This window comes from Salmo salar, chromosome 05 (genome assembly GCF_965601325.2).
Source record: "Salmo salar chromosome 05, fSalSal1, whole genome shotgun sequence".
In the NCBI taxonomy this organism is placed as follows: Eukaryota; Metazoa; Chordata; class Actinopteri; order Salmoniformes; family Salmonidae; genus Salmo; species Salmo salar.
In genome coordinates this window covers 30,607,768-30,631,710 of record NC_138295.1, presented here as the reverse complement: position 1 = coordinate 30,631,710, position 23,943 = coordinate 30,607,768, and the positions used below count along the sequence as shown (strand labels likewise).

Sequence of the window (23,943 nt, the reverse complement as noted above, 5' to 3'; positions counted from 1 at the left end):
GACAAAAGTAGCAATGTTATGTAGTACATCAAATAAAATTGTATTTGTCACATGCGCCGAACACAACAGTTGTAGACCTTACCATGAAATGCTTACTTACTAGCTCTTAACCAACAATGCAGGGTAAGAAAATATTTGCTAAATAAACGAAGCAAAAAAAAAGTTACACAATAAGATAACAATAATGAGGCTATATACGGGGGCTACCGGTACCGAGTCAATGTGCAGGGGTACGGGTTAGTCGAGGTAATTGAGGTCATATGTACTTGTAGGTAGGGGTAAAGTGACTGCATAGATAATAAACAGCGAGTAGCAGCAGTGTAAACTGTTCAGCAGTCTTATGGCTTGGAGGTTGAAGCTGTTAAGAAACCTCTTGGACCTAGACTTGGCGCTCCGGTACCGCTAGCCGTGTGGTAGCAGAGAGAACAGTCTATGACTTGGGTGGCTGGAGTTCTTGATAATCTTTAGGGCCTTCCTCTGACACCACCTGGTTTAGAGGTCCTGGATGGCAGGAAGCTTGGCCCCAGTGATGTACTGGGCCGTACGCGCTACCCCCTGTAGCACCTTGTGGTTGGAAACCGAGCTGCTGCCATATGAGGCGGTGATGCAACCAGTCAGGATCCTCTCGATGGTGCAGCTGTAAAACATTTGGAGGATCTGGGGACCCATGCCAAATCTCCTGAGGGAGAATAGGCATTGTCGTGCCCTCTTCACGACTGCCTCGGTGTGTTTGGACCATGATAGTTTGTTTTTGATGGGGACACCAAGGAACTTGAAGCTCTCGACCTGCTCCACTACAGCCCCATCAATGTGAATTGGGGAACGCTCAGCCCTCCTTTTCCTATAGTCCACGATCAGCTAATTTGTCTTGTTCACGTTGATGGACAGCTCCTCTCTATAGGCTGTCTCATCATTGTTGGTGATCAGTGTGGCTCAGTTGGTAGAGCATGGTGTTTGCAACGCCAGGGTTGTGGGTTTGATTCCCACAGGGGACCAGTATGGGAAAAAAAACAATTGTATGAAATGTATGAATTCACTACTGTAAGTTGCTCTGGATAAGAGCGTCTACTAAATGACTAAAATGTAAAAATCAGGCCTACCACTGGGGTGTCGTCTGCAAACTTAATGATGGTGTTGGAGTTGTGCTCAGCCACGCAGTTGTGGGTGAACAGGGAGTGCAGGAGGGGACTAAGCCCCCCTGAGGAACCCCATGTTGACGATCAGCGTGGCAGATGTGTTTTTGCTTACCCTTACCACCTGGCGGTGACCTGTCAGGAAGTCTAAGATACAGTTGCAGAGGTAGGTGTTTAGTCCCAGGATCCTTAGCTTAGTTATGAGCTTTGAGGGCACTATGGTGTTGAACGCTGAACTGTAGTCAATCACCAGAATTCTCACGTAGGTGTTCCTTTTGTCCAGGTAGGAAAGGGCAGTGTGGAGTGCAATAGAGATTGCGTCATCTGTGGGACGGTATGCGAATTGGAGTGTGTCTAGGGTTTCTGGGATGATGGTGTTGATGTGAGCCATGACCAGCCTTTCAAAACACTTCAGGGCTACAGATGTACAGTGTTACTACACAGGTATAAAAGCAATATTAATGGCAAGTGTTACACACCATTACAAAACAGTAATATCATACTACAGTAGATTTTCAAATCTCAAGTATCACAGGATTATTTATAGTTCCTTTGCATTGTCTCCATCTGGTGGACGCAAACCATAGTGGGGTTCCCCCTTTTTGTCCCACCCAGGCTTTGATTCGATTGGACGAATATGATTTCCACAACTTCCTTTTAGCTATCCCATTGGCTTACTGAGCGGTCACTTGCCTTTACGGAACAGAACAATAACATTCAGGGGGAAAATGGCGGAGAATAGCGTCCCAGATTTAACCAGACCTCAAATGTATTTATTTGGTGAGCACGTCTGTACTGCCAAGATTAATTTTAATGCACAGTTAGTAGTAGCAGACATTTGTACTTTGTTACATAGCTATAACTCCCAAACACACCAAATGTCTATATTAAGCTAGCAATGCATATGAGCTTCTCGCGCCAATTCAGCAATACCCTCTTTTGTTTGCGAGTTAGCTAGCTAGCAAGCTAGCAGACTAGCTAGCAAGCTAGCTTAATTTGTTATCAATGATACTGTTAAATTTCTGTTTTCAATGTAGAATGTCAACAGCTATTTGCTTAGAGTTTGCTAACCTGTGTGTTGTGAACATCAGGTTGTGCACTCAAATCGGACAAAAAGGAGTTCAAAGTCGAGGTGGAGGACGATGATGCGGATCATCAGCTGTCACTCAAAGCAGTAAGATTATGATGCCAGTTCTGAGATCGGGTTTCCATTACAGAATATCATATTGTAGCTAGCTAGCTACTTGGCCAACATTTCATCATGGCGTTTTAAAACAATAAAAATGTATTAGTTCGTGACAACTGATGCATTCCACTATGCTACAACTACTGTGAGTTAATTTAATTTTAATAATTCAGTTAGCTGTATGTTCTTAAATATTCTTCATCAAGTCCATTTATTTTTACACTTTGTGCAGTATATTTATCTTTGCACCTGTGCAGACTGGCACCTGTTAAAGAATGTCTTTTGACAAATACAATGAAAACTTGTATTTTATGTAATGGAATATCTAGTCTCTATTTCACCTGTTTCCCTTTTGTTTCATTACTTTTGGAAAATATCAGAAATCCCTTTGTACCAGTACACCACAATACCAAGTTCACCTTTGTCAACATAATGAGTAGAGATTTCTACTAGTCACAGTTCTTTGATGTGTATTTAAAGGAATAACATATTCATCAACAGACAACGTTTTTATTTGTTTTCTGCTCCTTTTCCTAGCTTTCCAAATGACCCCGTTCCTATCCTCTAAATAGATATCCTCATTGTAACATTCTTTCAGTCACTCTCCCTATTTGCCACCAAGCAAAGATGATGATTGACAGACAAATGAGGGAGACTAGAGGGTGTTGGCGTGTTCCAACATGGAAAAACATACAATATCATATCTGTAAAACAGCTGTTGGTGTTGCAGGTGTGCCTGGGTGCGGAGGCCGAGGATAAGTTTCACACGGTGGAGATCGAGGGTGTCACATACGATGGAAAGACCACCAAAATTCCACTGGCTGTGCTGAAGCCGTCCGTGCTGCCCTCTGTGAGTGTTTTAGAATGATGAATCGCCCTTGTTCGTGCTCTTACTCACCTTAAGCTTTAGGAATGTTCTTTTAACCCTGTCCCTTATTCCACTTTTGTAATAGTGAAAAACACTCCACTCCATTACCATGCAATTACTCAAATAACGTGTTGTTACTGTAGTAATTACAGTGTTACTACACAGGTCTACACAGATGCTACAGGTATTTTTGGCCATGACCCAAGTCACAACACTGGGCTGGATTCAATGAACCACACAACCTATTACTATCTTTCCTCACGCTACATTTGTGGCTATAGAGACAGCGACCTACGCTTGTTATTTTGTAAATATTTTCTTAACTCTATTTCTTGAACTGGATTGTTAGTTAAGGGCTTAAGCATTTCACGGTAAGGTCTACACCTGTTGTATTCGGCGCATGTGATTTGATTATGGCAAGGCCATGCCAGTGAGGGGCTAATTCTCCATGATGTCAGGCCTGGTCTCTCCTAAAGCAAGGATGGGCAACTTTGATGGGGGTGGGGGCCACAACAAAATCTGAACTCATGTTGGGTCTCAGTGGCTTGGGGGTCTATGTACCCACATCTATACCCACACATGCAGTCAGAGCCAGCCCTAGCCTTTTGGGGACCTAAGTGACATTTTTTGGGGGAGCCCACCAAAACAATTTATAATAATAAAATATTGCCATTTTATAGCAAGTTTTCTGTAATTCTACACATTTTAACATAGGGCGGAGAGAAGATATAGCTATTTTATAACTAACTTCATACATTTCTACACATTTTTCCATGGAGTGGAGAGAAAAATGTGCAGTTTTACAGCTAATTTCCTGTAATTCTACACATTTTTCCATAGGGTGGAGAGAAATCTTTGCAGTTTTTAAAATGATATCTGAGTGAGAGTGAATAACAAAATCAATGAGGGGCCCCCAGCTAGACTAACTTACCAATAAATAAAAAATGCTCTGTGACTGACACAAGATAAAAAGTGATGCACAACCACATTTCAAAATTGCAGCTTGTGTATTCTACTATTCTAACTCTCAGCAGTAAGTTGAGACCCTGACTGAATTCCCCCAAAACATTTTGTTTTTGGGGGGGATTGATCCACGATCCTAAAAAAAGGCTGTTAGTCGCCCATCCCTGTCCTAAAGTAATCCAGTTTCTGCATATTAAATGGGAAAAATTTGACTGCCGCCCTGATCAAGAGGTCCAGAGAACACTGTCGCCGTTTCTGACTTCTATTGTTGTAACATGCTTGGCTTGTTGGCTGCTGCTTGGCTTGTGTGTGTTTTGGTTCTGGTTCAGGCTTGAAAACACTAGCTGTGAGTGGATAATTGTGTTACTTTATGGAAGTTATCACTACCTGAACACTTCAACAGTAGTTACTCTAATACCTACACCTGTGTTTTGTTTGGTTACCATCACCACCAGAACAATGGCCTGGCACTTAGGAATTCACATTCACAACAGGCTGCACCCACAACTTTTATATTTAACAAGCAGATACAAGTGAATAGATGTTTTGATTTTAATATGGTAATACATTAATAGATCATTTGATAAGACCCTTTTGCTAGCAGATCCATGGGATTCCTTCCCCCCCATGGGGAAAAAGCAAGTTGAATTTACATTCTCTAATGTAATTTGTGACGTTGTACTTCTACGTTTGATAGTTTCAACTGCTCATAAATGTGAAACAATTAAAAATATTTATCCTTTTATTCCTAATTGTAATGCTCTCCCCTGTTTGGCAGGTGAGTTTAGGAGGGTTTGAGATCACCCCTCCAGTAACCTTCCGTCTCCAGTCTGGCTGTGGACCAGTGTACATCAGTGGACAGCATTTTGTCAGTGAGTGACTCTTTATTTGCTGTCTGCTGGTTTAGTTGTTTGTATACTCTCTTCGGGCTTGATATAAGGTGACATTTTGACAGTACAAGACATCAGCGCTGAATGTGTAACCTAATCTCAAATTGTAGGTGTGAAGGACTCTGATGAGGAAGAGGAGGAAAACAACACATCACCTGTGAAGAGGCTGTCAAGCTTGACCTCAGGGAAGCGTCCTGCCCCGGTATGTTCCTCCTGCTGTTTTAACTCATGCAACAGGCACATAATGGGAGAAACATTATACAATATATTGTATTGTATTCAACTGCATACATACCATATTCCTCATCATGCCTTGTTAACCTCTCTGGGACATGTGGGACGCTAGCGCTCAGCCATCAAAGCAAGCTATACAGTTACCCGCCAAGTTCTGGAGTCAACAAAACTCAGAAATAGTATTATAACTCTTCACTTACCTTTGCTGATCTTCGTCGGAATGCACTCCCAGGACTTCCACTTCCACAAGAAATGTTTGTTTTGTTCGATAAACTCCATATTTATGTCCAAATACCTCCGTTTTGTTCGCACGTTCAGATCACTATTCCAAAGGCATAATGCGTGAGCGCAAAACCCGAGATGGAAAGTCAAAAAGTTCCATTACCGTTCGTAGAAACATGTCAAACGATGTTTACAATCAATCCTTAGGGTCTTTTTAACATAAATCTTCGATAATATTCCAACCGGACAATAGCGTATTCATTACAGAGGAAAAAGAAGGAACGGTGCGCCTGTGTGCCTGCGCGGTAAACAACTCATTGGTCCCAGGCTTGAGACAGCTCTTGTTCTCTCCCTAGTAACAGTAGAAGCATGAAACAAGGTTCTAAAGACTGTTGACATCTAGTGGAAGCCTTAGGAAGTGCAAAATGACCCCACAGACACTGTAGTTTGGATAGGCAATCACTTGAAAAACTACAAACCACTTCCTGGTTGGATTTTTTTCTCAGGTTTTTGCCTGCCATATGAGTTCTGTTATACTCACAGATATCATTCAACAGTTTTAGAAACTTCAGAGTGTTTTCTATCCAAATCTACTAATAATATGCATATCCTATCTGGGCCCGAGTAGCAGGCAGTTTAATTTGGGCACGTTATTCATCTGTATTTCCGAATACTGCCCCCTGTCACCAAGAAGTTGTTAACAGTTTTACATACATTGTGTTTATTTCCCTTTGCAGAAGAAACTGAAAATGGAGTCAGATGATGATGATGATGACAGCGATGAAGATGACGACGATGACGACGAGTATGAATGTTCTCGTTTGTATTTTCGGTTGTTTGGTGTGTCTTGCATCATGGGCCTTTGTTGGGCCACCATTAGATAGCCTGACAAATAGATTTTCTTGTTCTATTCATTGTAGTGATGATGACGACGATAGTGATGAAGATGAGAGTGAGGTGAAGGTACAGAAAGTTCCAGCCAAACCAACCATAAAGAAAGTAAGCCCTGTTATTCTCTGTTCTCAAACGTAGCAACCACAAGACCTTGACTAATGACACTGGGTATAGATGATGTACCTTATATGTCCACTAGGTGTCATGTTAGACAAAGACTTGTCCATGTAGACAAGCGCCAATAGGAGATCCAACAAGTAGTATTATGTCATCTTAGATAGCTAGGATTGTGACACATTTCACCAGACCTTGGAATAGCCACAGGATAAGATGTTTCACAACATAATGTAAAATGTTGTAGGCATATTTTATTGTCTTACATCAAGTCTCATTTGTGGTATTGCGTATTAGTGTCAAAGACCATTTTGTCAAATTCTTGTTGTTATTTCAAGTCTGGTAAACTAGACATGTTTTTAGTGCTCTCATTTGCACTCGCTGACCGGCGGCCATTTTGCTGGAGACGAAGCGGGGGAAACTTTTCATCTTGTTCCCTCTAGTATCCATCTGGTTTTTCGAGACTAAAACACAGGGTCTGCGGGTATAATGATCGGATTTCTCCTCTGTAATCTACCTGAACACTCACTGTTTCACCAGCACCGTGCAGAGCGAGACGCAGTAAAGACAACTTGAGAAACACAGCCCACACGTCTAGGCTTGGGAATTCCCATTTCCTTAACCCCACGCCCCTGCACCCTCTCCTCGATAACGCACCTAGGCCTACATGTCCTGTCCCTCTCTCCTCCTGCTGCCTGTCTTTCGCTTTCATTCCTCACTTTATTCTCATACACCGCCCCCCTTCTCTTGTCCAACAGTTTCTCATTGCACCTGGCCTTTGTCTTAGAACACTGTGTGTGTGTGTGTGTGTGTGTGTGTGTGTGTGTGTGTTGGTGTGGCTGTGTATCATTGTGTGTGTTTGTGATTTGAACTGTGCCAGGCCGAGAGAGATGAAAGCGAGGCAGATGCACATACCTGATGTGAGCACTGATTGTAGCCCCAGGGCCAGATGACAGCTGAGCCTTTCTGTCACCTGTTGATTTATCCTGCATTCCCCCTCTACAGAACACATCTTTATTCTACTTCCTCTTCTTTTCTTTGCTCTCTTAACTCTTTGTCATGCTCATACTGTATTATAGTGATGAGCAGTGACAGCATGGCTATTAATACGCTTCCTGGGTTGAAACACTGAGAGGATGGCAAGCATACTAATTACTGTTCCCCCAATACACTCTTTTACTAATTTCCCATTTCCCTCCTTTTGAAGATCTGACTGAAGTAGTTTATATAGACAGGCAGACAGGCAGGCATTCTATTTTGACAACAGAAACACTTTTTTGCTGTCAAAATGATGTCATCTCAAATTAAAAGATTAGTGGAAATTGGATTTTCTATTTTGTATGGTGCTTCCTAACTAGTTCCGTTGTCTCTCAGAGCCCGGAGCCTTTGGGGAAGAAGCCGAAAAGTGTGACATGGGCGCAGAATGGCTCACCTGGGAAACAAGGGGGACCATCAGCAAAACCTCAAACCAAGGTAGGTCAACTCTTAGACCTGTTTAGACCTCTATAGACCAACATGAAACCAGAGTAATTACTCACATCCAAATTAAGCACTGGTGTCTGCTCCCAAAAGTGGTCTTTTCATTTGGCAGACAAATCGTAGAGTTTTCAATCTATGGGTAGGCTGGACACCTGACATGTTTAACAATGCTTTTTTCTGATAAAAACGAGTTCATTGCGTCCGCCGTGGAGCCCAGTTTCATAATATTACCATATGCCCCAGCTGCTTGCCGTAGTTTTGAAGTAATCACGGAATAACAGGCCTTATTTTAGGGCTTTTTTCACCCTGCCAGCTCCTATTAGTTCTATTGAGCACCAACTCGCTTTCCGAATGTTCTATTTCCAGCTTATTGTTCTACGTCACAATGCCTGCTTTGCTATTGTTGGCAATGAGACCTGCCCACGTTGGTAGTTAAAATGTAAACAACAACTAAAAATGACTCATGGAATTCTGAGGTCGTCCCATTGTTTCCTATGGGGGAAATAGAGGTATGTCTGCCTATTTTGCCAAATATCTCGCAATGTGTATATTTTCCTTTTACAAAAAATTACTCATGGAATTCTGAGGTCGTCCCATTGTTTCCTATGGGGGAAATATAGGTATGTCTGCCTATTTTGCCAAATATCTCGCAATGTGTATATTTTCCTTTTTTAAAATTTTAAATTGGACACCATTTTAATCATGAGAATTTCCTCTTTCTAATTATGTAAGGCTGGGCAGTGTATTCCGTTGTCATCGAACGCTACACCAGAAATAGACTGAAGTTACAATTATTTTCTTACTTCCTCGTTATGCAGACATAAGCACACTTGGCACCTTTGAGGAACGGATGTTTACTTTCTACACAGGTTGCTATTTTTCAGTTACGTCCTAAGAACAGATTGTAATGGTAAAATAAAAATTGATACATTTTTTGGTGCCATTTAGGCTAAATGGAATTCTAAGCATCACTCCAGTCAAAACAGGCTCTGCGAGCGTTCGATTCCATTCATTTGCTATGGGCGCGCACTAGTGTTCCAGCTTAGCCAACGCTCTTTTGCCATTTTTCAGCCTTGAGTGAATTTTGACTCGTTCTATTGTCCAGCCTACTATGGGATAAGATCATGTGATTCCAAAATAGGCCTAGAGCTGAGGAGGCAAGGAGAGATTCCAAAGAGTTGTTTGTGGTTAGGCAGTTCCAAAGCAGACAGTTTAAAGGGGCAGTCCAAAGCAGACAGTTTAAAGGTGCATTTGTGGTCTAGGCTTCAAAATAAACTCATGGAAAACACATGTTCTCTGCCAGCTAGTTTAGAGAGAAGAATCTTAATAACAGTGTTATGCTGTTGAACATGAAAAATGGAAGATATCTTTCAGCATATAGGAGTTGTGATGCGCATAGAGCATACACATCAGCTGTTTGTTCCACAAAATTGCTGTTCATGGGGGACAGTATAGAAAATCCTGCGTGCTCTAGCCACATTTATGTTAAGTTTGTCACGAGACTACATTTTCTGTAAATAAATCTTATTAATACCTATGTATTTCTGTAGTAGTTACACAGTCACATTTGAATGTTCACAGTAAGACACATACTTATTATGTAAGAGGTGTCTGCTCATAAGACCACTGTTCCAGAAGTATTTGCCAAACCTTCAGCAAGCTGCATTTAATTAAAGCACTGCAAAAGAATGTGATAAATCCAAGTAGCAATTAGCTCAAGACTGGTGCTTAATTACTCAGGTGGAATTTCTTGGACAGCGGCCTTACAAACCCGAGGATTGAACTCTCTCTGTGTTAAACAAACACATCTGACCCCTGAACACGTTTCCCAGGATGGGGTTTAAGACCACGACCTCTCGGCCTGACCTACCATTTTGAGTTGCAGACCACCTTTGAAGCCAAAACACCACTCCCTCCCACCTTTGCAACCTTCTCATTTTCCACCCCTCCTTAAGAACACCCAAATCAGCCCCTCCACCCACCCACGTAGCCCCCCAAATGAGTCGATCTTAACTTGAAACAGTAGCAGTGACCTTTTGTCGCAGTCATTTCTCTCTTGTGTTGACATAAAATAGACTAGCCTCGAACAGCAACAGGTTGTTTTTGCCTTAATCAAATTACAAATGAACTTAAATTAATGTATGAGAACCTCTCATTTAGATTTTAAAAACTTCATAGCAGTGTCTCAAAAATTCTATCTAATTTTCTCTCTAACAATATGTAAGGAAAGACGCCTTCAGCACTTCCTGTCATGACAAGAAATTATCAAAATCCTCACAGCACGTTGTTTCGGACTGAAAACTGTACCCTTTGTACGTGATGTCAGACACTAATGCACAAGGAGGTGAGACTTGCTATGCTAATCACCCGGGGTGGTGCGTAGCCCTCGGGGCAGCGTGCAGTGTGTGGTAGAGCGAACGCTGGCTAATCTAGCTAATTCTGTAATGGCCGCTGTTCATCACGTCACGACAGCCGTTGTTAAAATGCTAGTGGGGATTAACCAACAGGCTAACCTCCGAAACCTCCTCAGTGTTTTCCCTAAGTACATGGAGTAACCAGACAAATAAAAAAATAGCCAGCCAGGGAGTTCTGGGATGGGTGGGTTTAGTTTTCCTCCATTTCCGCTCAGCTGCCCGCAGCCCTGTTCAGTGAGCACCTAGAGTCACTCTGCTACAGAGCAGGAGGAGAGGGTTAAGGAAAGGGGACAGTGGGAGTTAGAGGCTGAAAGGGAGGAGAGTAGGGCCGAAGATGACGCATGGCCTCCTGTGTAGGGGCTGAGTGGGTATGGTTGGAGAGTTAGTATCATTAGCTTTTATAACCTTCAGTCTTTTTACTTTTATCGTTTTTATGGAGAAGATTGAGGCTCTCTCCACTACCAATTGTTCCTGCAGTGAGGATTCAACATCGTCATCTAATTTTTTCACAATTTATCTGCAGAAAAAAAGCAGTGGTAGTGATTCAGTTCCCGGCGTTCACTTTGAAGACCTGTTCAAAAAGAGCCATTCGTTTGCAAACAACCCATCACTAGGCTACACTGACGAGTCACTTCAGAGATCACTGACGAGTCACTTTAGAGGTCACTGACGAGTCACTATAGAGGTCACTGACGAGTCACTATAGAGGTCACTGACGAGTCACTTTAGAGGTCACTGACGAGTCACTTTAGTGGTCACTGACGAGTCACTTTAGTGGTCACTAGCATGTCTTGACATGGCCTTCGAATCCTAGGAAAATACAAACAAGATCTTTGGTTTACTGTCCCGATGAGAAGCTATGGACATATAACTACATTGTATGATTTATGAATAGCAAAGAGACGTAGGAGATTTACTTTATTCAGTCAGATCGACACCTTTTTTGAACTAGCCAACACTTGCTGTTCGGTCATCAATCAAAGCACAGTAAATAGCCTATGCACCCCGACTCCATGGCTGGCTATATGAAACACGCAAAATAAAATAAATTGTTTCAAAAAACAATAACTAAGTGGATTTCAACTCATCGTACACATGTACATTACATGGGACGTGTAAATTCAATCACAGTAGACGATGAAGAAGCATCATGCTCTCCCTCTGTAAAAAGAAATTTGACTGCAACCACAGTGCACAAAATTAACCAGTACCGAGAGGCAGGACAGACAGCAGACTGACAAACCAGCAGTGTTCCCCTGTCAACGCTCGCTTTGTGACTGACAGGCGCCTGTCCTATCAGTAGCTCACTAGAACATGCGTATCGTTCATTCTAGCGGGAAAAGGCTATATAGACTTTTCTGACAAGGGAATTTATATTTTAAATGAAAAGAAACTAACTAGGCTTAGGGAAAACCCTGGCCTACTGCCAGTTTAACCCCCCAGTCCCACCCTACCTAACCCCGACCCCCTTCCCTCAACCACCCCTCCACCCCTCTCCACAGCCTCCTCACACCCCTCGCTTCCTGGACACACCTTCTCCCAATTGCTCTCATTATGAGTGTTTGATGTCAGGGGCAGCAGGCAGGTTTCTCCCAGAGGAAGCAGGCGTTTTCTTAGTGCAGGTGACTGGTCATTAGGGTGGCTCGTCAGATCCTTTGCCAGTACCTTTCTCACCATATTTCTTAACTCTTTGTCCCGTTGTCTACGCTTTTTGGTGCCAGGAAAATGGGTCGATATGACTGTCATTTGAGTTTGTTGGTCTAAAGTTGAGTCATCTATGGTGTGTTAGTGTTTTTTGATTGATGGAAGTTGAAGCAGGCTGCCTGCTCTGTGATGATGCCTCCGAGCAGACGCCACAGTCATAAAGCTGTAAGATGCTCTGCCTGGGATTCTCCTGAGAAGACCTACATCGTCACTTTTGGCAACTGATGGACACCCAGTTCAATTTGCATCTGTCTTGCCTACCTGTTAACGATTATTTTAATCACATCTCAAATTTTCCAGATTTTTCAATTGTTCTGCTTGAATAAAGTTGAGAGGGAAAAAACATTTTTTAGTCTTGGGAGTCGGGAGTTTCTCAGCGAACCGTCTTTTGTCTCCTTTCCCGGGCTCCAAAGCCCTCCTACAAGACACCAAAGGGACAATTACTACCTCACTCAGACTTAGCCGGCAGAAGTGTCATCATGACCGTGTGTTTGAATCGGAGACGAGCGATTACCTGAAATGCTAGCGTGCAAGTGATTAAGTCACATGTCCCATCTGTAATCAGTGTCTGGCGCAGATTAAACAGCATGCTCTGTCTATCTATCAGCTGTTTCAGGTCCACAGCTGTCCTTTGGAAGTGGAGAGCCGCCCCCAAATAATAAAGGAGCCAGCGGCATGTGGGTTTTTTAGAGTCGGAGGTGTGAGGGTGTGTGTGTATATTTGTGCGTTTCTTTTGTCCTCTAATTTGATACCTTTGATCTGTGCGATGAATGCCGATTTCTGCGAAGGAAAGAGAAGATTATTGCATTCTCCAAAGGGAAGAAAAAAAGAACCATGGTCTTGTTTTTTAACCGTTCGGTTCAATCTACTTCTTAAACCCGTGTCTACTTTTATAAAGAGGCGTAGTTTCCAAAAAAGAGGTTCCTTTATTCATCCCACAATCAAGATACTGTATCTAGTCTCTGTTATTATTTCAGGTAATGATCAGTGTTTACACATTACTTTCAATATGCTTCAAATACAATGGTTTGAATTAGCAACAAGCCTCTTGTCACTGTCCGGATCCACACGCTTGTTGTGGACGCACACAGACTGATGTTGCCGTGGTGATTCTGAGTGACATAATTCGAATGTTTTAACTTTGAATATACTGTCGTCATTGGCTCCCATCACCTCTTTAGCTGCTATCTTCACATCAGTTATTGTACAGTTGAAGTCGGAGGTTTACATACAGATTAGCCAAATACATTTAAACTCAGTTTTTCACAATTCCTGACATTTAATCCTAGTAAATATTCACTGTCTTAGGTCAGTTAGTATCACCACTTTATTTTAAGAATGTGAAATGTCAGAATAATAGTAGAGAGAATGATTTATTTCAGCTTTTATTTCTTTCATCGTATTCCTAGTGGGTCAGAAGTTTAAATACACTCAATTAGTATTTGGGAGCATTGCCTTTAAATTGTTTAACTTGGGTCAAATGTTTCGGGTAGCCTTCCACAAGTTTCCCACAGTAAGTTGGGTCAATTGTGGCCCATTCCTCCAGACAGAGCTGGTGTAACTGAGTCAGGTTTGTAGGCCTCCTTGCTCGCACACGCTTTTTCAGTTCTGCCCACAAATTTTCTATAGGATTGATGTCAGGGCTTTGTGATGGCCACTCCAATACCTTGACTTTGTTGTCCTTAAGCCATTCTGCCACAACTTTGGAAGTATGTTTGGGGTCATTGTCCGTTTGGAAGACCCATTTGCGACCAAGCATTAACTTTCTGACTGATGTCTTGAGATGTTGCTTCAATATATCCACATCATTTTCCTGCCTCATGATGCCATCTATTTTGTGAAGTGCACCAGTCCCTCCTGCAGCAAAGCACCCCCACAACTTGATGCTGCCACCCCCGTAGTCTGGGTTTTTTATGGGGGTTTTAGAGCAGTGGCTTCTTCCTTGCTGAGTGGCCTTTAAGGTTATGTCGATATAGGACTCGTTGTACTGTGGATATAGATACTTTTGTACCTGTTTTGTCCAGCATCTTCATAAGGTCCATTGCTGCTGTTCTGGGATTGATTTGCACTTTTCGCACCAAAGTACGTTCATCTCTAGGAGACAGAACGCATCTCCTTCCTGAGCGGTATGATGGCTGCGTGGTCGCATGGTGTTTATACTTGCGTACTACTGTTTATACAGATGAACGTGGTACCTTCAGGCGTTTGGAAATTGCTCCCAAGGATGAACCAGACCTGTGGAGGTCTACAATTTTTTTTCTGAGGTCTTGGCTGATACCTTTTGATTTTCTCATGATGTCAAGCGAAGAGGCACTGAGTTTGAAGGTAGGCCTTGAAATACATCCACAGGTACACCACCAAATGACTGAAATGATATCAATTAGCCTATCAGAAGCTTCTAAATCCATGACATTATTTTCTGGAATTTGCCAAGCTGTTTAAAGGCACAGTCAACTTAGTGTGTGTAAACTTCGGACCCACTGGAATTGTGATACAGTGAAATAATCTATCTGTAAACAATTGTTGGAAAAATGACTTGTGTCATGTCAAAGTAGATGTCCTAACCGACTTGCCAAAACTATAGTTTGTTAACAAGAAATTTGTGGAGTGGTTGAAAAACTAGTTTTAATGACTCCAACCTAAGTGTATGTAAACTTCTGACTTCAACTGTATGTTTATATCTAACATTCAAAACAGCAAAGATCTTTTCAAAACCTTTTGACATCATGCACCATCATTTATCAATTTAAAATATATATATATATTTGTCCTTTTATTTAACTAGGTAAGTCAGTTAAGAATAAGTTCTTATTTACAATGACGGCCTTGAGCATGGTTACATGTACACAATAATTTGATTATTGTGCATAGTCGGATTGATATAATAGGTTGTTTAAAACATTTACATGCTTTGCAAGAATAACGATTTCCATAAGAATCCTTTTCACATGAAAAATCTGAAATCAGGCTACTGATGGGACTTTTGATAAATGCAGAAAATCGGCTATTAAAATAAAACGTTCTGCCACAGTGGCCATGTTATTTTAGCGATACCGTTTTGATTCTCAGTTCTGACATGGAGTTTGTATGTGAAAACTCTTTCTAAGATGTGTGCTTTCAGTTTTTCCGAACTCACTTCACTCGTGCATAGGAGGGGGAGGTTTGTGCTACCGGTGCTGGCACCTGTGCAGATCAAATACACCGCTGGAACATCGATTTAAGCTGTTTACATGTTCTAATAATTCAAAAGATTTCTCAGAACCAGGTGTTTTAATCGGTTTATGCTTACTTTGATTATGACCGATTTAAGATAAGCAGAGTAAGGTGTTTACTTGACTATTGCCATACTCGGCCTACTGCCATAATACATTTTTTATCGAATTATTAGTTTCCATGTAAACGTACTCATTAACCCTTTACACTTGTTTGAATTGGCCTATATGGATCGGGCTAAGTTGAAATGTTTCTAACAGAGAAAATATGAATAGTATATGCATGACCATCGTAGCAATTGAAAGAGAACAGCTTGGAGATCATGGGGAAATTATTAGACCAAAGTTGAGGACACAACAGTTCACCTGACAAGACTGAATCCAAACATTACACTGTTGATTTTATGTGAATTTTACATTTACTGTAATTTTCGCCTCATTTGTTGATAACAAATTCTGAAAGTATTCTGGATGCATTCAGTAACATGATTAGAATATTCCTGGAAAATGTGGAGTAGATGCAACATAGACCAACACAGGTTCATTCTATTCAGAACAACCCAGGGTATGATGCCATGTCATCTTGTAACTGTACATCAAACATAGTGATCATGAACGTTGACACTGTACAGTGCCTTCGGAAAGTATTCAGACCCCTTGACTTTTTCAACATTTTGTTATGTTAGACTTATTCCAAAATTGATTAAATAAATAAAAATCCTCAGCAATCTACACAGAATACCCCATAATGACAAAGCGAAACAGGTTTTTAGACATTTTTGCTAATTTATTAAATAAAAAAACAGAAATACCTTATTTACCTAAGTATTCAGCCCCTTTGCTATGAGACTTGAAATTGAGCTCAGGTGCATCCTGTTTCCATTGATCATCTTTGAGATGTTTCTACAACTTGATTGGAGTCCACCTGTGGTAAATTCAATTGATTGAACATGGTTTCGAAAGGCACACACCTGTCTATATAAGGTCCCAAAGTTGAAATTGCATGTCAGAGAAAAAAACTGGGAGGTGAACAAGAACCTGATGGTCACTCTGACAGAGCTCTAGTGTTCCTCTGTAGAGATGGGAGAACCTTCCAGAAGGACAACACTCTCTAGCACTCCACCAATCAGGCCTTTATGGTAGAGTGGCCCGGCGGAAGCCACTCCTCAGTAAAAGGCACATGACAGCCCGCTTGGAGTTTGCCAAAAGGCACCTAACGACTCTCAGACCATGAGAAACAAGATTCTCTAGTCTGATGAAACCAAGATTGAACTCTTGGCCTGAATGCCAAGCATTACGTCTGGAGGAAACTTGGCAGCATCCCTATGGGAAGCATGGTGGTGTCAGTATCATGCTGTGGGGATGTTTTTCAGCGGCAGGAACTGGGAGACTAGTTAGGATCAAGGCAAAGATGAATGGAGCAAAGTACAGAGAGATCCTTGATGAAAACCTGCTCCAGAGCACTCAGGTCCTCAGACTGGGGTGAAGGTTCACCTTCCAACAGGACAATGACCCTAAGCACACAGCCAAGACAACGCAGTAGTGGCTTCAGGACAAGTCTCTGAATGTCCTTGAGTGGTCCTGCCAGAACCCGATCAAACATCTCTGGAGAGACCTGAAAATAGTTGTGCAGCGATGCTCCCCATCCAACCTGACAGAGCTTGAGAGGATCTGCATAGAAGAATGTGAGAAACTCCCCAAATACAGGTGTGCCATGCTTGTAGCGTCATACCCAAGAAGACTCGATGCTGTAATCGCTGCCAAAGGTGCTTCAAGAAAGTACTGAGTAAAGTGTCTAAATACTTATGTAAATGTTTTTTATTTTCTATAATTTACCCCAAAAAATTACAAGCCTGTTTTTGTTTTGTCATTATGTGGTATTGTGTGTAGATTAATGAGGGGGGAAAACAATTTAAACCATTTTAGAATAAGGCTGTAGCAAAATATGGCAAATGTCAAGTGGTCTGAATACTTCCAGAAGTGACTGTATGTGACATGAGTTTTATGATATGGTATTGTAAGTGCACATTTGGACTCACGGTGTTTGGCTTGCTTGTATAACATCAAAACGTTATTTATTATAATCCTCTTAATTTACAGCATTTCCCTCACTCAGACAATAAAACATTTGCAAAAGTTGGCCAATTAGCAGGAGGGATGGGGGCAACTTTTTATCACACGCGGTGCTCAAGTTCAGAACGGCTGTCAGTCAAAACCCATACAGCGCTGTGAAGCGCAGAGCCAGAGCTGTGATGTCATGTATAGCATTTTACTGTACAGCCACTGCATTCCAATTTAGGCGTATGTGTAAATTAAAGGTTATTCTGATCAGTGCCCAAATCTGCCATTTTCAACCCGTACAAGTGTAAAGGGCAACCACTGTAACGCCAAGACGCTAATATGCACAACTGGAGAGGTAATATGATGCTCTTCACAAAACCCTGATAGGAGGGTTTGGGTCAGGTGCCGGTCATTATTTTCACTGTACTACGGTGCTGGTGCGGGTCCATTGTTTTTAAGGCAACTGTCAAGTGTTCACTAGGATCAAAAATGTTACTCCACGGTCATAATAAAAAGCACTCTTTAAGTTATTTCTTCAGTCGCCTGACAGAAAGCCTCTCCAAGAAGGTCCCTCTCCCTAGTTTCAAACACAGCTCCAGCCGTCAATGAAACCCTGCAATCACAGAGGATTCCAGCCGGTCCAGCATGTAGGAACAGGCTCCCTGCTTGTGTAACATGCAGCCGCGGCATATGGCGTGTCAAAGTGTGTCACACTCACACACTCCTAATTGAGGACCTCTGGGGCCTAGTCCGCCCGGCTCTGGACACACCTGTAGCCCTGTTAATGCTATGTTGGCGGAGAGCTCTGTGAGGCTCACACACACTGTATGCACACACACATGCACACACACATGCACACAAAAAAAGGAAACTAATGACATTTATGACAATCAAACATGGTCAGCTTACATAATTGCTATGAGGGGATAAAGTCTCTCACCACTATATAGGGCCTCTGAGTTCATAATATTACTCAATATTACTTCTCTTCCCGTACAAAAAGGTTCATGAGAAGTGTTCGTTGGTTGCTTTTCACGCTAAGCCATAGCGCAAAAACGTTTCGCGAAAAAGCGAGCAAGCGGCCGCTGCTTTTCTCGTGAGATAGTGACCCGTTTCACAGTGTCAGTCTGGGGGAGTTAACCCGCCACTGAAAAACAAATATTTTTTCTGCTCCTCTTGGCAAACAACCCTCCCCAGAGCTCTGTTGCTCAACGCTAAAGTCTGGGCTTGCCCTCGACTGCTTGGAAGCAATAAAAGGATAATTTGTACCCACCATATTTGTCAAAAGGTGGTGTAATTAGGGTAGAATGTGGTGTGTGTTTGCTTTAATCCCCTTCCAGCTGGTTGCTCTCACCCCAATAGAGGAACCTTTCTCACTCACAGTAAATAGGTCAGGATAGGGGCTGGAACCAGCGCACTGAGCACAGCCTGGGCTGGCCAATTCACGAGCTACAACCAATGACTTGATGCCAGTTGGGAATAGGCATTTGAAATTATTTCACTATTCAAGTAATATGATATTTTTTCTGATATCCGTGTTGTCAAAATACATGTTTTTAAGGATATTTTTATTTTTTTAAACTTCATTGGAGACTTGCTTGCGTGACGAGAGAGAGAGAGAGAGAGAGAGAGAGAGAGAGGAGCCAGTGCACTGCGCTCTGCTTGTTTCAGCAGAAGGGTGGGGGAAGGGCGAGAGAGGAGCAGTGGCCGGTGTGTGACAGTCTGTGTGTGGCACGGAGGAAGAGAGATAGCGAAAGCAGCCAAACTGACTTGCGCTAGTAGTTAGACAAACTTGTTGCTGCAATAGGTTATCTATCATCACATCTGTTAGTACCTGTCTTGACTGCATCAAATCGTTGTAAAGAAACTAGCTAGCTACAGTAGCCAGTTAGTTAGCCAGCTAGCTAGCCTGTTAAACTCTGAGTGGTCGTTTTGGGCCCTGTACAGAGCCCGGTGAGAAAATGTTCAACAGAAAATAGAAAGTGACATATCATTTGAAAGCTACAGGTCTTGTCTTTTTGGAAATCAAACTCAAATCTTACTGCCAGACAGGTGATATATTTACATCAATGGATAGGTAGAGACTTCAGCTTCCTCCTCATATATGTAAATCATTCCTGTAAGACATTGCACAAGCCCTGCGCCTCCATTAGGTAAAAGGTCAGACATTTTAATTTATTTTTAAAAATCCTTTTGGAACAGACATTGTTGACATATTTTATCTCAAACCATCAAATTTCTTATTCCATGGGGACAATTGGGGGACCCCCCCCCCCCCCCCCCCAAATTATAAATTAAACTACATTTCAGGGGTTTTTGGTCTGCTCTATCTCGGGCTCTGTAGGAGTCACATTTGTTTCTGATACATTTATCTGAATCCCACAGTTTGTACCTCTCTAAGACCGAAGTGTACTTTATGAGGATAATATACAATATTATGCGTTGTCTATAAAATGCCACCAGTGAGAGTCAGAGTTTAACAGGCTAGGTAAAGTAGCAAGGCTAATTGGGGCTATTTTGCTTCGCTCCCCATCCTTGTCTACAACAACTCCATATTCATATTAAACAACAGCCTACCTGTTGGTTGATCATTTTTAGCCAACTTAATTCCGTAATTTTAATTCCATTTTGCATTGATTAGAAATCTCCCACTTCACTTGCTACACATGGCCTCTGACTGTAGTGCCGCTGTGATTGGAGAGTAACAACAAGCTACACGTGTGAAATGTGTGTAGGCTACCGGTGGGTCTTCGTTATGGGGCGCACTCATACAAACTGACATAAAACTGTTGTTTTATAAAAAATGTAAATGTAATGGTCTGTCCTTGTAGACTATGTAGCAATTTTTAGACAAAGCCTTTTCATTGTTAAAATAGGCCTTTTTTTTTTTTCAGCTAGAAAATGAATACTCTCCCAAGTAATCGAATACTAACGTCCGCTTTAATATTCGAATAACCATGCCCATCTCTAGTTGGGATCGTGCAAATGGCCTAGATGTCACTCATAGATACATTGACAGGATGTACTTGGAGGGTTTTGGCCAATGGACAGGGGTTTTCTTATAGGGTGGAGGAATACACTAAAAACCTATGTAGCCTACATTGAGACTAGTGATTATTGACTGCCATCTAGACATAGCCTAAGTGTCAACCTTTCAGTTAGGCTGGTTAGTTATTGGAACAAGCACACCACTGAATGATACTGTGAATGATGTTGATCTTGTTTGACTTGCAGACACCAGTGGGAGGAAAAGAAAAAAGCCAGAAGGAAAAGTCTGGAGCTGGCCCATCCAATGTTCTCACCGTGCCCGAAATCAAGAACAAGCTAGTGTCGGCTGCCAAAGAGGTAACACAGTTGTTTTCATGCTTCCAACATAGAGCTTTGAGAAAATGCTGCTCCATATCTTAAAGGCCCAATGCAACAGATTATCGTGATATCAAGTAATTTATGGGTAACAATTAAGTACCTTAGTGTAATTGTTTTTCAGTTAAAATGCAACAAAAACAAAAAAAATCAACAACAAAAAACTCTTTTAGAGAAATCATTTTTCTAGGACTGTGGGAGTGGTTTGAGTGAGCACTTATTAGAGGGGCCTAATGGGAGGGATATGTAGCCTGAACTTATTGGCTGACAGGTTTAGAACGCTCTTTGTTATTGGTCTATTAATTTATACCGCTTGGTGATGTCACCAGGCAAGCCAAAACTCCACCAATGTAAAAGATGCTGATTAGAAAGTCCGGTGTAAATTGTACATGCCACAAACGCTGTAGTTGTCTTGGCAACAAAAGTATTCTCTGAAGACAATTCAGCAGTACATATTTAGGGAGAACGGATATCCTGTTTTTCCCCTCTGAGGCTGCAGCGAAGCCTTAGTGGAACACATGATGCACCTCCTCCAGAGTGTGTGTGAATAACCTCTGACCTTGCCAATGGCCACCAGGCCTGTTGTGGGGTACTGACCACTGGCGCTCACACAGCCATGACATCATACAGAGGGATTAGCTTCTTGTCTTCCTGTCTTACAGCCTCTTCAGACTGGATGGACCACACATGTGGACCACATACCGTAGCGCTGCGTCAACTTTACACAGCCACCTCATATTTGCCTCGTGTGAATGATACAGAATTGTAGGCTATACATGTTATGTAATATTGGTAATAACGTTGTTTTCCCTCCAGTTTGATTTAATGTCTGACCCAGATGAAACATATTTACTGGCTCTTTTCCATCAGGGAAAACCTTTTCCAAAGACCGAGCAGAAGTTTGAAAACTATGCCAAAAGTGCTTTCAGGATGTCAGATAGAAAAGTAAGTATTTTTCTTGTCTTGGTAGTGAAAGCGTTTTTAGTAGCAGCAGCATTGCAGTAGTTTAGATAACGATTGCCATTAATTGCTGAATACATTTTTTAATATATAACACCTAGCTTAAAAACAAAAGGTTTTGCCCACCGTGTCCCAGTAATTTCAGATAGTTTTGTTGGAGTGAAATATGTTCATGTTGGGTCTGCGGTCTCTTAATAAGGGATAGAATGGGAGTAGACCTGCTGAGGCAAAGTCTTCCCCATAGATTTACTGCCGTAGTTCTCTACCAAGTGTCTTTTGTAGCTCTAATGAACGGACCGGAGGTATGCGAATGGTACCAGTCTCTCACATGTTCAAGGTCTTTGACTAAGTGAAGGAATATTTCTCTAGATGGATTTAGGACTACTGGACTCTAGTACTACCTGTTCTTAGAAATGCTGACGTAACGCAGGGACTCGATGTACATTTAAAATAGTTTTTACTCACGCCATTGCAGCACCTAGTTGTAGTTTACTTGGAGTATTTAAGTAAAAGAGCCCTTTTATCTTCACCACATGGGGCCAAGATGGTATTCACTAATCACCATTATATCCCAGTTTAGTTTCTGGGAAACAATTGGAATTGGAATGTTTGTGTCAAAAAAAACTAAAAACGTTTAAATGGGAATGCGTGTGTGCGTTTATTGTGTGTGTGTGTGTGTGTGTGTGTGTGTGTGTGTGTGTGTGTGTGTGTGTGTGTGTGTGTGTGTGTGTGTGTGTGTGTGTGTGTTGTGTGTGTTTGTGTGTGTGTGTGTGTGTGTGTGTGTGTGTGTGTGTGTGTGTGTGTGTGTGTGTGTGTGTGTGTGTGTGTGTGTGTGTGTGTGTGTGTGTGTGTGTGTGTGTGTGTGCGCGCTAGGAAGGGTCACAAACCAGGTTCTCTTTTTATTAATGAGGAACCCTTTGAGATCCCACAGCCTGACATGTTAAGGCCTCCATTAAGATTGTGCTGTCAGCAGCAGCAGTTGTTTGTGCAGGTGAAAACTCTATAGACTGCAAGGTGCGGTCAGGGGGAGGCTTGATCCCAGTGTGTAGAACACATCTGTGGAAGCGATTTGGTTCCAAAGCCAAAGACTCTGAGATGTGTCAGACTCCTAGTCATTCTTTCTGGTATGTACTATTGCCCCCACCCAACCCCTTGTACCCCTAAATGCCGTCTCAGTTCATTGTTCCCCAGGCAAGGCAAGGCAAGGCGCCCACTAAAGGCATTCTGTAGTAAAAGTGAGTCATAGACTCATAACTCTCTGCTATGCAGCACGTCATTTGGATGCATTATAATTAGTCTCTCTCTCTCTCTCTCTCTCTCTCTCTCTCTCTCTCTCTCTCTCTCTCCTCTCCTCTCTCTCTCTCTGTCATACAGGTGGTTAGAGACCTCTGGAACTTTGTACAAACATTGAAAACAGAGAAGAAATAAGTAATTGTATTTCTTACAGTTACGTTAGATAAGTTTTGCTTTCTCTATGCTTTTATTTCCCCAAGAACATTGAAGGTGCAACGTTTAAACCCATTACTAAGAGCATCAGTGAATACGTGTAACAATGTCACCCCTGCTAAAGAACAGGTTGTTAGCCTACTGTTGGTGTCCATCAGGATACCATAGGCCTTTGAACTATGGTGATGTTTTGCCAACTGTTTTATATGTTAAATATGTCCCAGCCTATTAAAGGAATAGTTCATACATGATTTTCAAATTGCATAGGCTGTTGTCGGTCGACCCAGTTTTAGGTGCATATGTGGGTTATTTAGTTAATTTCACCAGCATCTGGTTAGCTCAGTTAGCTAAGCAGAGATGGTTAGCATTCTTAGCATGTCCATTAGTATCATTTGTAGCAATGCTAGGATAAACATTCCAAAGCAACCATATCACTCCAGAAGATGATCGGTAGTAATTAAGTGAATGATTTCATTACCGTTGCTTTGTGAAGTAACTGGGTTGATAGACGGAAGCCTAGGTAAGTTCGGAAATTATGTTTTTATCATGTGTTTTTAGTGAACTGTTCCTTGAAGGATTGTGTTTGTATAAATCCTGAAGACATTGTTGTTTGTAAATAGTCCGTACAATTAAATGTGCTATGATGGCAGCTTCAGAATACTGTAGATCTGTGTATTTATGGTTATTCAATCTCCTCTGGTTCTGGCTTCTGTATTTTAGTTTTTCGTGTTCATTTGAACATTTCTCTCTAGTTTAGCATTGTTTTTTTTGTTTTTTATCCTGTAAACACATTATGTTTT

The 23,943-nt window shown here is 41.8% G+C and overlaps 1 protein-coding gene across 1 annotated transcript; it reads left to right on the top strand.

Annotated features, from left to right (window-relative positions):
* The first annotated feature begins 1,802 nt into the window (after window positions 1-1,802).
* Window positions 1,803-23,504, top strand: npm1b (nucleophosmin 1b). The gene is made up of 11 exons (XM_014199388.3): window positions 1,803-1,913; window positions 2,225-2,307; window positions 3,050-3,169; window positions 4,929-5,022; window positions 5,151-5,242; window positions 6,234-6,301; window positions 6,417-6,495; window positions 7,879-7,977; window positions 20,609-20,719; window positions 21,608-21,682; window positions 23,072-23,504. Exons 1-11 carry the CDS (start codon window positions 1,862-1,864, stop codon window positions 23,123-23,125), a joined length of 927 nt encoding a protein of 308 aa, XP_014054863.1. The 5' UTR covers window positions 1,803-1,861; the 3' UTR covers window positions 23,126-23,504.
* Window positions 23,505-23,943: the final 439 nt, after the last annotated feature.